The sequence below is a fragment of the Cynoglossus semilaevis genome, chromosome 5 (assembly GCF_000523025.1).
Source record: "Cynoglossus semilaevis isolate Cse_v1.0 chromosome 5, Cse_v1.0, whole genome shotgun sequence".
In the NCBI taxonomy this organism is placed as follows: domain Eukaryota; kingdom Metazoa; phylum Chordata; class Actinopteri; order Pleuronectiformes; family Cynoglossidae; genus Cynoglossus; species Cynoglossus semilaevis.
This window is the reverse complement of record NC_024311.1, coordinates 4,236,825-4,250,657: the sequence shown is the minus strand read 5'-3', so window position 1 is coordinate 4,250,657 and position 13,833 is coordinate 4,236,825. Positions and strand designations below refer to the sequence as shown.

At 38.2% G+C, this 13,833-nt stretch overlaps 1 protein-coding gene across 2 annotated transcripts in view; it reads left to right on the top strand.

Moving 5' to 3' along the window:
• The window catches only part of adam10a (ADAM metallopeptidase domain 10a), a 14,654-nt gene extending 2,823 nt beyond the window's left edge, over positions 1-11,831 (top strand). Inside the window, exons 2-17 of one of the 2 annotated variants that reach the window (XR_003049725.1) lie at positions 421-571; positions 3,461-3,579; positions 3,815-3,973; positions 4,206-4,306; positions 4,762-4,920; positions 5,069-5,161; positions 5,282-5,465; positions 6,410-6,573; positions 6,744-6,927; positions 7,016-7,166; positions 7,287-7,470; positions 7,579-7,693; positions 8,127-8,347; positions 8,490-8,616; positions 8,785-8,951; positions 9,177-11,831. Coding sequence is in view for 1 of the 2 variants with exons in the window: in XM_008310036.3 (XP_008308258.1) it covers positions 421-571; positions 3,461-3,579; positions 3,815-3,973; positions 4,206-4,306; positions 4,762-4,920; positions 5,069-5,161; positions 5,282-5,465; positions 6,410-6,573; positions 6,744-6,927; positions 7,016-7,166; positions 7,287-7,470; positions 7,579-7,693; positions 8,127-8,347; positions 8,490-8,616; positions 8,785-8,885 (2,213 nt within the window). In the remaining variant the exon portion in view is untranslated. Of the gene's footprint in view, positions 1-420; positions 572-3,460; positions 3,580-3,814; positions 3,974-4,205; positions 4,307-4,761; positions 4,921-5,068; positions 5,162-5,281; positions 5,466-6,409; positions 6,574-6,743; positions 6,928-7,015; positions 7,167-7,286; positions 7,471-7,578; positions 7,694-8,126; positions 8,348-8,489; positions 8,617-8,784 lie in introns of both variants that reach the window. The other variant, XM_008310036.3, reaches the window with a different exon arrangement.
• Positions 11,832-13,833: the final 2,002 nt, after the last annotated feature.

Sequence of the window (13,833 nt, the reverse complement as noted above, 5' to 3'; positions counted from 1 at the left end):
TGTGGGATTACCATGAAGCTGAATTAGTCTTTTAATTTTAACAAGAGAGTGACAATTTATCCAAAAAGTTTCTTTGTAGGTGGGACATTCTTTCTCAGGTGCTGATATGTATAATGGCAGAACGTTTTTTTCTTTTACATTAAGGCATAGTTGATACTATGGGAAGAGCACATAATTCTATTTTATATACATAGTTTTTTCACAAAAGATTGCTGTAGATTTGAAAGATTTGAAATGAAAAGCTGAGACAATTTTTCTGTCTGTCTGTCTTTTTTTTTTGTTTGGTTTGGTGTCTGGGAGATGGGAGCGTAATAAACTGTGTGATAATGTACTGTGATGCAATATAATTATATTTATGTCACTGTCTTAGTTAAGATTTACATGGACAAATAATAAGCATGGATATTTGTCTGTTTTCAGGTCAACTTGAAAACCGCCTAAACAAATATATTAGCCACTATGAAGGTCTGTCCTATGACACAGAGGAAGTCCACAGGAACCACCAGAGGGTCAGGAGGGCACTGTCTCCTCACGACAACACTGTGCACCTCAACTTTCACGCCCATGGAAGGTCAGTTTAAGAAGTAACACATACACATACTCATGAAGCAAATACGGTCTTGGACAAAGGTGTTTTCAGGCGTTATTTATCTGTTCACATTTTCATTGCCTATGACTAGTTTGTGAATCCTATAGAAGGTCTTTTAGCTGTTTTTACCTTCTACAAATGTAACATTGCTCAACAGAGATCTTTGTTGTCCCTACAGTCTACAATTAAACATTCCAGAGACTTTCAGAGTACAGTGATTACACCTCAGACTGAGTCACACAGTGGCGCTTTGGCCCAGAGGCAATGTCTCTGTCATTGATGTGGAACCCCAGGGTTCACCTCCTGGGCAAGTTTGAATCCCGGTTAGGGCAGTTGGTACCTTCCAGTAGACTCACCACCCACAGGAAGGTTTGGGGGGTTGGTACGGTGCAATGTGATTTGGGTGGCGACTGCTGCCCCCGCGACCCGGTAATGGATAAGCGGATGAAAATGGATGGATGGATGGATGGACTGAGTCACACATGCCTCAGCTACAGCAGACCCCGGGTCATGACTGTGTAGAGCCGAACACATAACATAAAAAATGTGGTTGTGCTGGCTCGTCTTATCATACCAACAATAGCTGTTTGTTTTGCTGCACCTGCTACATTTAGCATTAAATAGAAGGAATTAAAATCAACCCCTGTTTAAGTACGTTAATTTCCTAACCTGCTTCGAATGTCTTTTATTTCCAAAGACTTGAACAGTACGGCTCCTCAGTTTTTGACCATCTCTGTCTGTTTCTCTCTGACTAAGCTTGTTTACTGTCAGTGTATCTGTTGGAGTTGATAATGAATTAACAGAATGACAATGACCATTGTCTTCATTAGATTAGGTGGTGCTTTCCAAAGATGACCAAATACAGAACAAGTCTCGCTGTAAACATAAATGTCCCCAAACCTAACAATAGAAATCAGATCAATCTTGGCTAAAAAAGAGGCATTGGAGCCAAACAGCTAAATAGACCTCATTGTTGAAGACTTGTTTTCTAGCATATTATAATCTCATCACACTTATTAGGTGCTAAACAAGTGACTTTTTACTAGTAAACATCTTCATCATCTTTACTGTTTTATGGCCAATCTAACCATAAATGATTCTGTGCAGCTCTGACTGTAGGTGAGTGAGAGCCTCTCCATGTGGCACTGTCGAGGTTTGTTGTAACAGGAGAAAAACTCTCTTGTGTTTGCCCACATGCATATTTGTGGCTGGATCAGGTGTCGAACGAGGCAGGGCAAATGATTGTCTCATGGAGGGCTTTCTTACACAAAGAGGAGTCAGAAAGAAGTAACTTTCTCTTCTCTTTCTTAAAAATACTGCGGGACCTGAAACAACGCACAGTTTTGTGTCGTGCTTTCTAAGAATGGGATCGTTGTTTGTTTGCCCATTCAGTTTTTGTTGTTGAAAGAACGAGATCAGAAGTGCGACATTTAGGGCAGGGTGTGTGACTTCTGTCTTCCTTCCTGGAGTTTGTGGAGCTGTTATGGCCCTGGGCAACAGAGAAGAATGACATGGAATATCTGCCACAAATATTACTGTCCTGCCAGCAGTGTGAATTTTTGTTTTTCTTGTATTTGTATTAAACATATTTAGTATACAGTTGTCTGTGTGGGCACTTTCTCTTTGTAGCTGTGTCTTAAAGGCACTACTGATTTTCTTTTCTTTTTTTAAATGTGCTGACCGTCAGATGCTCTCAGTCTGTCTTAATTATTTATGACGTCTTCTCTGAGGAGGGCACCATTGAGTTGATCCTTGGCTGCTTCTCTGTTCATCTCTCAGCAAGTTTTTTTTTTTTTGGCTACACTCATACTTTTCACCCTGTTTCTTTTTCACATATTTTTACATACCTAACCTTTACACAGTGTTAAAGCAACGGGTTTTTAAGTTGTGATCTTGTTTCTTTTCTTTACTAAATTCACAGTACAAACAGTCAAGTCATTATATAGATCTGTAGCAAATGATTGATAACTATGATATGGTATCGTCTTGATTTTATTTATTACACCTCAGTAGTTTTACAACACTATAAATGTCTCGGCGAAGAATACATGGAAAAAGTTTGTGTTTGTGCATTTGTCATGTGTGTGATTAGGAAGTGATAACCAAACGTGCTTGTTGATGTTAAAGTGGACTCATCCTGGCGACGGAAATCCTGCTCGCTGTCTGACCTACGTTGTTGTTTTTGATCTTTTCTTTCTACTTGATTCCAGTCTGTTATTTCAGTGTTTTTAATTGTTCACAAATTCCTCTTTATTGGAGAGAAAAGTCTGCCAGCTTTTGCCATTTTTCTTTTCATTAGAAATATTAAAACATTCTCTGCCTTCCAAGCTTTAAAAATGTGGTTATATATATATATATATATATATTTATATATATATAAGCAAATTCTCCATTTGAACCAAACTATTCAATTATTATTTTTGATATTTATGTCTTTTTTGCCACAGTGACTAGTCAATGTTTCTGTTGATAAATTAAGAATTCAAATGAGTGAAGAGTTTCTACCAGCTCAGATGTGACCTGTGTGACGTTTCTGGACTGATAATTCCACCAAGAATCTCTTTGTCCATGTGATGGCTCGAGGGGTTTCTTGAAGTCAGTACTCTGTTCAGTTACTTGTGGAGCTCATGTGCACCTCATCTGATGCTTGATGGTATAATGGTTATGTAAAGGATTAAAACAGTGTTTTCTGCGTTTGCACCAAGTCTTTTCTCCTCATGACTTAGTTTTCTGACTGGATGAATGAGCACAGTAAAGGTGTTTTGAAGGTCTGCTTCAACACAAAGAAGACATAAATCCAGGTTTAAAACCCATAAGAAAAATTACATTGTGTTGTATTATGAACCAGATTTTTTCTTTCTTTCTTTTTAGAAATTTCAACTTACGATTGAAGCGAGATACAACGATATTCTCTCCAGATCTTGTCATAGAAGTTTCAGGAGAGGAGTCACCCGGAGATACGTCACATATTTACAGTGGAGAAATCTTTGGTAAGTCTCTTGTAGGCCTTTTCTACCATGTAGCAACCTCTGTCTGTGTCAAGTCACACACACATCTCTGCATTCAGTCCTGTCACATCCTGGTCCTCTTTGTCCTCATTGCTGTAAAAACAATGCAAGCATTTCTGTACCTAAACTGTATTATTAGTATATATTATATAATATATTTTAAATTATATCCCCCTTGAGCTTACATTTTGCTCATTCCTTCTCTTCTGTGTTGCAGGTGAAAAGGGCACGTTGACCCACGGCTCTTTAGTTAATGGGCGCTTTGAGGGCTTCATCAAAACCCACCAGGGGACTTATTTTGTTGAGCCCTCAGAGAGGTATCTACAGCACAAGGAACCCACTTTCCACTCCGTCATCTACCATGAAGATGACATTGGTGAGTTTATAGAAACTTTATGCAGAAATAAACAGACCACCTCTGTAATTTCTACATTTTTTAATTTTTGGCACTGACTATCATTTTTAAACCTTTTAACCTTAGATGAAGTGAGAGGTGAAACCAAAGTTCATATACAGTACCTTGCGTTTCCTCCTGCACACACAAGGAGATTCCTGATGCAGTTTAAGATCATAGTTTATTTCCTCTTTATCTTCGCTCTCTCTGGCAGATTATCCTCATAAGTATGGCTCAGAGGGCGGCTGTGCTGACCACACTGTGTTTGAGAGGATGAGGAGGTACCAGGCATCAGCAGTGGAGGAGCCGGCCCAAGTAAGTACAGAAATGTTCATGCTGGACATAAACCAGCTTAGATACTTTTAACATCTGATTTTGGTTTGTTCAGTGTTGTTTCAAATTAAGGACAGAGGGACAATAATTTGTTTTTTAATTAGTTAACATGACCGATACAAGTTACATACATGTCCATCTTTATCAGTTCAATTTAAATCCAAATGAAAGGTAATGACAAAAACAATTTTCTCTGTAAGGTCTCTGTGCTAAACGTTTTTCAAGCACAGTTTAAGTCATTGGTGTTAAAATGTAGCTCTCATCAAAGCTTTTTTTAGTTGTTTTTTTGTTTGTTACTGTCTTGCTTTATTTTCACATTTTACTGCTTATAACTAAATCTAAATGGTCAAAATGAATAAAGAGATGTTATAGCAAATCTTGCTTCAGAAAAAAAAAATTCACTTTTTGTATAATTGAGATGTTTTTCTTCTGTACAGGAAGTTAGCAACGTGTTGGAAAAGGAGCGGTTTGATGGTCCTGTGGTTCTAAGGAGCAGAAGGGCTGCTGGGAAGGATAAGAACACTTGCCAGCTTTTTATCCAGACTGACCACAAGTTTTATGATTACTACCGGTCTCGAGAGGCCGTCATTGCTCAGGTATCCTGTTTATGTACCGTGAAAACATGCCATGGATTCAAACTGTCTGATTGAGAATGAAATGAATGTTTTTTTTTTGTTCCAACAATATTAGGTTTATACCATTAATTTGACTTCCTCCTAATGTTCCTCTCATCACTCTCTCTAGATTTCCAGCCATGTAAAGGCCATTGACTCCATTTACCAAGCCACTGATTTCATGGGCATTAGAAACATTGGCTTCATGGTGAAAAGGATCAGGGTGAGCTGCTAATATTGTGCAATATAAGGAAGTTGACATTTTGCGGTTTTGTGCTGTAAATATTTTTATTTGCTATTATACCAACTCTTTCTATAATTGTTTCCATTTTTTACATTTCAGATAAATACCACTGAGGATACCAGAGACCCCAGTAACCCCTTTCGCTTTGGCAATATTGGGGTGGAAAAGTTTTTGGAGCTGAACTCTGAACAGAACCATGATGACTACTGCCTGGCCTATGTCTTCACTGACAGGGACTTTGACGATGGCGTTCTTGGTTTGGCTTGGGTTGGAGCCCCCTCCGGTTTGTACAACACACATAATCCATGTGCAAACATAATCTAGACATGCTCAGATTGTACACTGATTTAAATGATCTTTATATCTTAGTTGTACTTATTACCTGTTGTTTTCATGAAGCTTCTTTTTAACCCAAAACATGCTAACTATTTTCTCTAAAAAAAGAAGCTGTTTTCTTTTACTATATCTACTCTATAATATAGAGACAAATCTATATTCTATTATTTAAAAAATATTTAATTTGATGTATCTATTGACATTTTTATTTATACATTTGTATACATTACATATAATAAAGTATACAGAGATGAAAATTGAGTAGAGGATTTCATCCAATACAAGTGCTGTAAGCACTATCTTAGAGGTTAAATCATGTGACCTGTGCTAGTAATGTATAACAATATTGCTTACCTATAGCTATGTTTTACAATATGGTTGTGGTGGGTTCATGTGAATGCGGCCACCACCACCATTTTGACATGAGGGATACTTCATCAGCCTCAGACAATCAATACAGTGAAATTAGTGAAGCTGTGAGATAAGAGAATCGATTGAAGGCAGGAGATTGGTTGATGTGAGCTGTGGTCTGACTGTAGAACTAATGGCAGTGAGGGAAAATGTGCAGTTAACACATACATAGAATGAGCTGTGAAGTGCTTTAGACTCACTACGAAGTTGGTTGCAATTTTATATTTGTAGAAAATGCAGAAGCATGAGCAGATATTTACATATTTTTCCACTGATGTTTTTCTGAACACTTCAAGACAAAAGTCATGCTTTCAGCAATTTTAGCTTTTCATCAGATGAGCTGTGTTCCCAAGAATACAAGGACAATTTGAGAAACTCCATTTGTTCGACCCAATGATGTGTTTGTCCACTACTGATGTTACTAGGTGGCACCCAACGAGTGTTGCAATATGTTGACAGCTGAAGGATTTCTCGTTACAGGAAGCTCTGGGGGCATCTGTGAGAAGAGCAAACTCTACTCAGATGGGAAAAGGAAATCTCTTAATACTGGTATCATAACTGTACAGAACTATGCCTCTCATGTTCCTCCTAAAGTGTCACACATCACCTTTGCTCATGAGGTTGGACACAACTTTGGCTCACCTGTAAGTACTGTGATCATGTACACAGTTCTTTCCACGTATGCATTTTTACGTTTGAGAGTTAAAATAACAGTTTAGGATGTTTCACTATTTTTTTACTTTGTTGACTAAAAAGTGAATTTTATTTTAAAAAAAGGTCTGTCTGCTCAGTTTCTCTGTATCTCCTTTTGAAGCATGATTCTGGGATTGAATGCACCCCTGGTGAGTCTAAGGCTCAGGAAAAAAAGGAGCTGGGAAACTACATCATGTACGCCAGGGCCACTTCTGGGGACAAGTTGAACAATAACAAGTTCTCCATCTGCAGTATCCGCAATATAAGTGCTGTTCTGTCAAAGAAAAGGAACGATTGCTTTGTTGGTAAAGTATATCATTAATATCTACACATTTCACTGTGTGTGTAAAAAAGAAAGCTTTTTGCCTCACGTTATTGGGTTTGTGAGCACAGAGTCTGGACAGCCTATCTGTGGTAATGGAATGGTGGAAGCTGGAGAAGACTGTGACTGTGGTTACAGTGATCAGTGTAAAGACACCTGCTGCTACAGTGCCAATGAAGAGGAGGGTAAAAGATGTAAACTCCGACCAGGCAAACTCTGCAGGTTAGATATTTTCTTGTGGTTTATAAATATTAAGGTTTTGAACATCGTAACGTACACAACATAAACTGTCTGTAGATGTGCAGGCGTTTATATTTTTGTTGTGTAATTTTTCTTCTGCAGTCCAAGCCAAGGACCTTGTTGCACAGCAACCTGTGGTTTTAAGGGTACAGGTGAACAGTGCAGAGACTCATCTGAATGTGCCCGGGAGGGCTTTTGTAATGGGGCAACAGCACAGTGCCCTACCTCGGAACCAAGAGAAAACTTTACAGCCTGTCATTCAAACACACAAGTCTGCCTCAATGGGGTATGTGTATTTTTTTTTATTTTATGGTTTGGTATTTTCTCTACACATGTCACGTGTGTGTGTTCATAAATTGACAATGTGTTCCCACTAACTGCCCTCTTTCATCAGGCCTGCTCCGGTTCAATTTGTGAGAAGTACAATCTGGAGGTGTGTACGTGTGCCAGCCAAGAGGGCAGCCTGGATGAGGCAGCAGATCTGTGCCATGTGTGCTGCATGGAAAAAAGTGAGTCACACACTGCTCGATGGAAAATAAGGATCCATGTAAAATATATTCAGACAGTGCTGCCTTTTCAGATTTACAATTTCTGTAATGTATTTGACATTATGTAGAATGTATGTATATATATGTGTATTATTCAGCTCAATTTAACATGAAATCAGTAAAATTTTAAAATACACTTCCAATGAGAGGCGATTGAAGCATCACAGCATTCAGTGCATATGAGTGTGAAACAGCTGTATTGTCCAATAGTAGCCTTGTTGCAGGTGAAGTTGCCATGTGATTATGTCACTTTTTGTCTTTGCAAGTGCTCGGTTTCAATGCTTTATCGTTCGGGACTGTAACAACTAAACTGTCATGACTTGATGACCTTGAGTTTTTCTCCTTAATCCTACAGTCGGCATCATGTTAATATATTTTCTTCTTTGGTTCACAGTGAACCCCAGCACCTGCAGCAGCACAGGTTCAGACAGGTGGAACAGTTTCTTTGACAAGAACATCATCACCCTGCAGCCAGGCTCACCCTGCAATGACTTTAAGGGCTACTGTGACGTCTTCATGAAGTGTCGACTGGTGGACGCAGATGGACCTCTGGCCAGGCTGAAGAAAGCCATCTTCAACGCAGAGCTCTATGAGAATATCGCAGAGTGGATAGTGGTAAGTGAACCTAACCAGTACTGAATGTGTACTCTCTTCTCCTACTCCTTGGACCTGACTCTAAAAACTGGTTTGATGGTGAACTCCATCACACAATTGGTTTTACACTTACTTCATTTACTGGATGTAATCTCTTATTCAGGCTCACTGGTGGGCAGTGCTGTTGATGGGTATTGCTCTTATTATGCTAATGGCTGGCTTCATCAAGATCTGCAGTGTACACACTCCCAGCAGCAACCCCAAACTGCCCCCACCAAAACCACTGCCAGGTACAGTATCTCTATGTTTTTACAACACAGGAAAAAAAGGCCTTAAGATGTATGAATTTGCTTATGAAATGTGGCGCCCCAGACAGATAAGCCATCTATTCAGTATGTATCCCATCTGATTCATCTGTCAGCTGGATTTGGTTGTACTGACATGCTGCTGTGTTGCAGGTACACTGAAACGGAGAAGAGCTCAGAACCCACAGTCACAGGGTGGATATCAGATGGGACAGATGGGACAGATGAGAGAGATGAGACCGATGAGACGCTGAGACACTGCTCTGATTTGGCCGTGGTTTTCCCCTAGTGCCTACATAAGGAACAGTTCACTCCAAAGAGTAAGCTTTACCACAGAGATGTAAAGAACATGAAACTGAAACAGCTTCACTGGACAACACCTGATTGTCCTTTTTTTAACTCAACATCACCGCTCCCTGAGCTCAAAGATTATCAGTGGTTCACAAAGCTTTTGTTTGAAAAGGTGTAATTTTCCTGTATATACTAGTGCAAAAATTCCCATCTTTATCATGTATTAGGTTGTTTTTTTTTCTTCTTTTTTTCAGCTCTCAGCATTTTCTGCACGTACTGTCTAGATAAACTGAGATCTCTCTAAAGCCAACACCTTAGACCTCCTCAGGAGATGAGTCTGTGGTTCACCTAACCTGTGCCTTGTAAACACAACACAATCCAGGTTTACTCGTTCCATACTGTTGTGTTTTGCTCTGAATCTGGTCTTTTTGCATTTAAATGCTCAAGAGCTGCAGTTGCTGCTGCTCATAAAAAGAAAACTGTCCACAGTGAAGAGACAAACCAAGGCTTTAGGACAGATTATAGTTCACTTCAGGATCACACACTGCAGGGTCACTTTTTGACTAAAGAATTTAAAATGTTTTAATACGTGAGCATCTAATAAAATTATTAAGAAAAGTTTGGAAATGTTTAGAAAATCTTTGTTTTCCTTCACTTTTATGGGCATGTAGTGTAGAGTATGCAGGACATTGAAGATACTTCTAAGTCTAATGATGATGTGAATTAAAAATACATGTCATGACAGACACATTACAGAGAAAACAACACAAGTTTTAATCATCAACCAATTTTCTGTCATTCAAAGAAAAGATGAAGACGCATATTTGCCTTTTTCTGATTTCCGCTTCTGAAAGCTTCATCTGTCCTCTTCCTACTTTAAAACACTGCGCTCTGTAGTACAACAGCATGACTGCAAGCTGGGTGTATTTAGCTCGAATTCAGAGGTGTTTCTTGCCAATATGGTTTTATTATTTTCAAACCAAACCAAAGCACCATTTCTTTCACTCTCGTTGTGTGTGAGTGCAGTTGTTCTTGCAGTAGATTTATTGCTGTAAAATTACATGTGTCTGTATGAAGATTATTTACTTTTAATCCATATCTCAGGATAAATAGAAAAAATGATGAATCAGATTATGGATGAGTTTGAAGGTGTGATCGATTTACTTTATGCATATTGCTCTTGTCATGAATGCTTTTGCAGCTGTGTTTACATTGTAGTTTGGGGCACGGCTTTCAGACTTGTACAGTTGGTAATAACTGACGACAAACCCTGTTAGAAACCACTAAAAACCTTAAATCCTCCAGGTTTCTTTAGCCAGACGAAGAACCTTCCTTGGTTGAATGTGATCTGTTTTTTGTTCTTTTTTTTGCATTTTAAAGTGTTTGCATATCTAGTGAAAATTACTCATTTAATAGAAAACTACAGACTCTTAATTTGTCGGGCTGCTCTCAACAGACATTTACCTTTTTCTAGACTTTCCCAGTGCTGTTCCCGTTAAACAAAGATCAGATCAAATCAGGTTTCTGCATGAAAATATGTTTACTTGCAAAAGTGTAACTGTAAATTACATAATGAAAATTGACATTGGCATCTAAAGGTCAATAAGTTGATCTGCTGGTTGAATGTAAGTCTGTATTTGAAATAGGTTACTACATTGTTTATAATGTCCAGAAATATGTATCTGAAGAGTTTTACTTTGGAAATGCTAATCTTATTTAGAGGAAAATAATTGAATCATCACAGGAAAGGCCACACTGATGGACACTGTACTTGATTGACACACAGATGCAACTGTTGAAGTACAGGGTCTGTCCTATGTACATCGTGTTGCACTTTCCTGTTTTCCTTTAAATTAAATTGATCATTTATTGAGACCAAAAAAGAATTGAGAGAAATGCTTATTGTCATTACTAGTTTGCTTCCTGTGCTTCATTTTCCAATCGAATGGCTTTGTTTCCTTATATCATTAAGTATGACTGAAGATGGTAGTGATGGCTTTGGTATTTTTCTGGATTTAAGCTGCAGTGATGGCAGAAATTGGTGACTTGGTAATGCAGTGATAATCATATTGAATACACACTGTACTGATCTACATAGAAACAAGTATATATTTTTTACAGTATACAAGCTCATGTATTATGTTTTGCAATTAGTTTGTTGATTGTGTATTACTGCTCTGATTTCTTCACCCATCGTCCTCTGAGGTTTTTTAGAGGTCAGTAAACCAGGTCACCTTCACTCACAGACCTGACAAATATTGAAGAGCAGTATCAGTCATATTTTTTTTCTTTGTACAAATGTTGATCAGACTATGCAAACAATATGTGTGAACATATTATATCCTCTTAGAGAGAAATGCCTTTTCACTGATGTGTACATGCACAACACAATGTGTCTAGTTTGCCTTTGCAGAGTTTAGAAGATGACAAAAATCAACCTTCCACTGCTTCTCTAGTATTTTCTGAATTTGCTACTTGGTCAGGACTTAAAACTTTATTTTTATTACTTAGGTATTTTTTTAAAGCTTGTACGTGTGTGTGAGACAGAGAGAGAAACCGAGAGGTTGTTAAATTAGCTTTTTGTTGCTATGCTATGGTGTGGAGTTAATTGGGTGTTTTGGGACATTACTCTGGGATAACTTTCCTTTCCATTTTTGTGGTGTTTAGAACATATGCACTGTAAGCGTTAGTGATGTAAGCTGAGACTCCAAAAGACTAGATTCCGTACTGCTGTCTTATTTTAATGTCTCCTGTTTTTGTACAGTGTTCTCCTGTTTTGTTTGATGTGTTCTTTTTTCTTTACCTGGCATATTTTAAAAAATAAATTTGCAAATGAATTGTGCAAAAGTTACATTTTTGAAATACTTGAAATGCATTAATCAAGAACTATTAAAAATGATGCATCTTTTGTGGTCTTGGGTGCTCTATTTGAACCTCCGGGTGCAATTCAAATGCATTGTTCAAGTGCATACTGTAATTAAGTGTGCTGTCAGAGTGACAGATGGGTTCAAGTAGGGGTGGAAAAGTTCAGTAGATCAAACCTACAACTGTGTAATATTAAGTCTGAATTCATTTTAGTTCAAATATTCTGTTGGTAACATGTCTGTCTCAAAAAGAATAAATACACAAACGAGGATTCACAAAGTACTTTGAAAAATCACAAATGCATTTGGAATATTTACAAATGTATTTTGAAAATTCACAAATGTATGCATGTGAAGACATAGTTAGTTTCATAAAATACATTTGTGAATTGTCTAACGAGCATTTATAACGTGCTTTTAATTTGTAAATCTCCCTGCATTTGTTTGTGGATTTTTGAGACTCGTCTAGCAGTGACCAGATACACAAATGCATTTTTTCTACATGGGCCCCGTCAACAGCCAATCAGATGTCTCGTTCGTTTGCAGCCAATCACAGGACTGTATCCCCATGAGGGGCCTTGTGTGACGTTACCACACCGTGCCACAGATCCATCTGCCATAGCAGAAATGGCGTCTGGAAGCGGCAGTGGAGAAGCAGCAATGGAGAGAGTTTGGATGTACGTGAAGTCATGTTAAAAAAGTCATAGAAGAAGATCATCTGCTTTACTTTTACCAATACTTTAAATTAATGAAGGTAAAACTAACAGCTCCATTTGAACAGTTCGATCAGTCCAGTTCACCCAATGGTTCTGAACTTTCTAAATACATCACATCCACCAAAGGTTAAAATCCATCAATTAATTCAATACTAAAGTTGTGTTCAGCTAAAACTGAAAAATGCCCCAAAATAAAAATCCCAAGAACCATAATTTTCCACAAAAAGGCAATTTCCCTCAAACATTTGAAAATACCAGTTGAACATGAGACTTGGATTAAAATCCTGGCCTTTGACAACATTGAAGTGTACTTGTTCTGCTGAACAACATCAATCTTTCATGACAAATATAGGTTCGACCAAAGCTACTCCATGTGACTGGTTGGCACAGGGACAGTGATGCAGGCTGAGGACCCTGTGGGTGAGAGTTTAACTCCTGTTGGTTGTTGTTAAAATTTAAACATTATGGTTTACAACAGGTGGCGCTTTGGCCCAGAGGCAATGTCTCTGTCATTGGTGTGGAACCCCAGGGTTCACCTCGTGGGCAAGATTGAATCCCGGTTAGTGCAGTTGGTACCTTCCAGTGGACTCACCACCTGCAGGAAGGTTGCTCTGTTCTTCCTGAAGTCCAGGATGACCTCCTTGGTCTTTGTTACATGTTAACTTATACCCAATAAAAAGATATTGTAAGAGCTAGCTGCTGTTTCATTTATTCAAATTCCTCCTCCATAGTAAAGTGGGCCGGGTTTGGTCATGAAACACTGCAGCCCTGCATGTCGATACATATACAGTATATACAGTAAACCCTTGTTTTTCGCGGGGGTTACGTTCCAAAAAGAACCCGTAATAGGCAAAATCCGTGAAGTAGAAATCTTTATTTTTTTTACAATTAAATACTCAGAAAAAGAAGAGAAAGAACGAACAAACCATTTTACAGTCTCAACCATTTGTTTCACAAATAAAGTAAAATAAAAGTACTTTAGAAACGTTTCAACAAATAACTTCTGTAATGTACTGTCAAATAATAATTTTAATCATCAACGTGAACAGAAGGCTTCAAATTGCGGAGATTAGCACCGCCCACCGTGAACGGGAGAAAATTAAAAATGATTATGAAAAAAATACAAATTACCTGGTCTTGTTGCGGGCAGTTGCAACCCTTTTTGAATCCTTATTAAAACTTATTGCTGCTGTCTTCCTTATGTTTTTTTCTTCCTTCTTTATGGAACGAACGGAAGATTCATTAATTCCATAATGCCGACCTACAGCCGCATAGCTTTTACCTTCATTTAGCATGTCCAATAGTTTTACTTTATCACCGATAGACAGCAT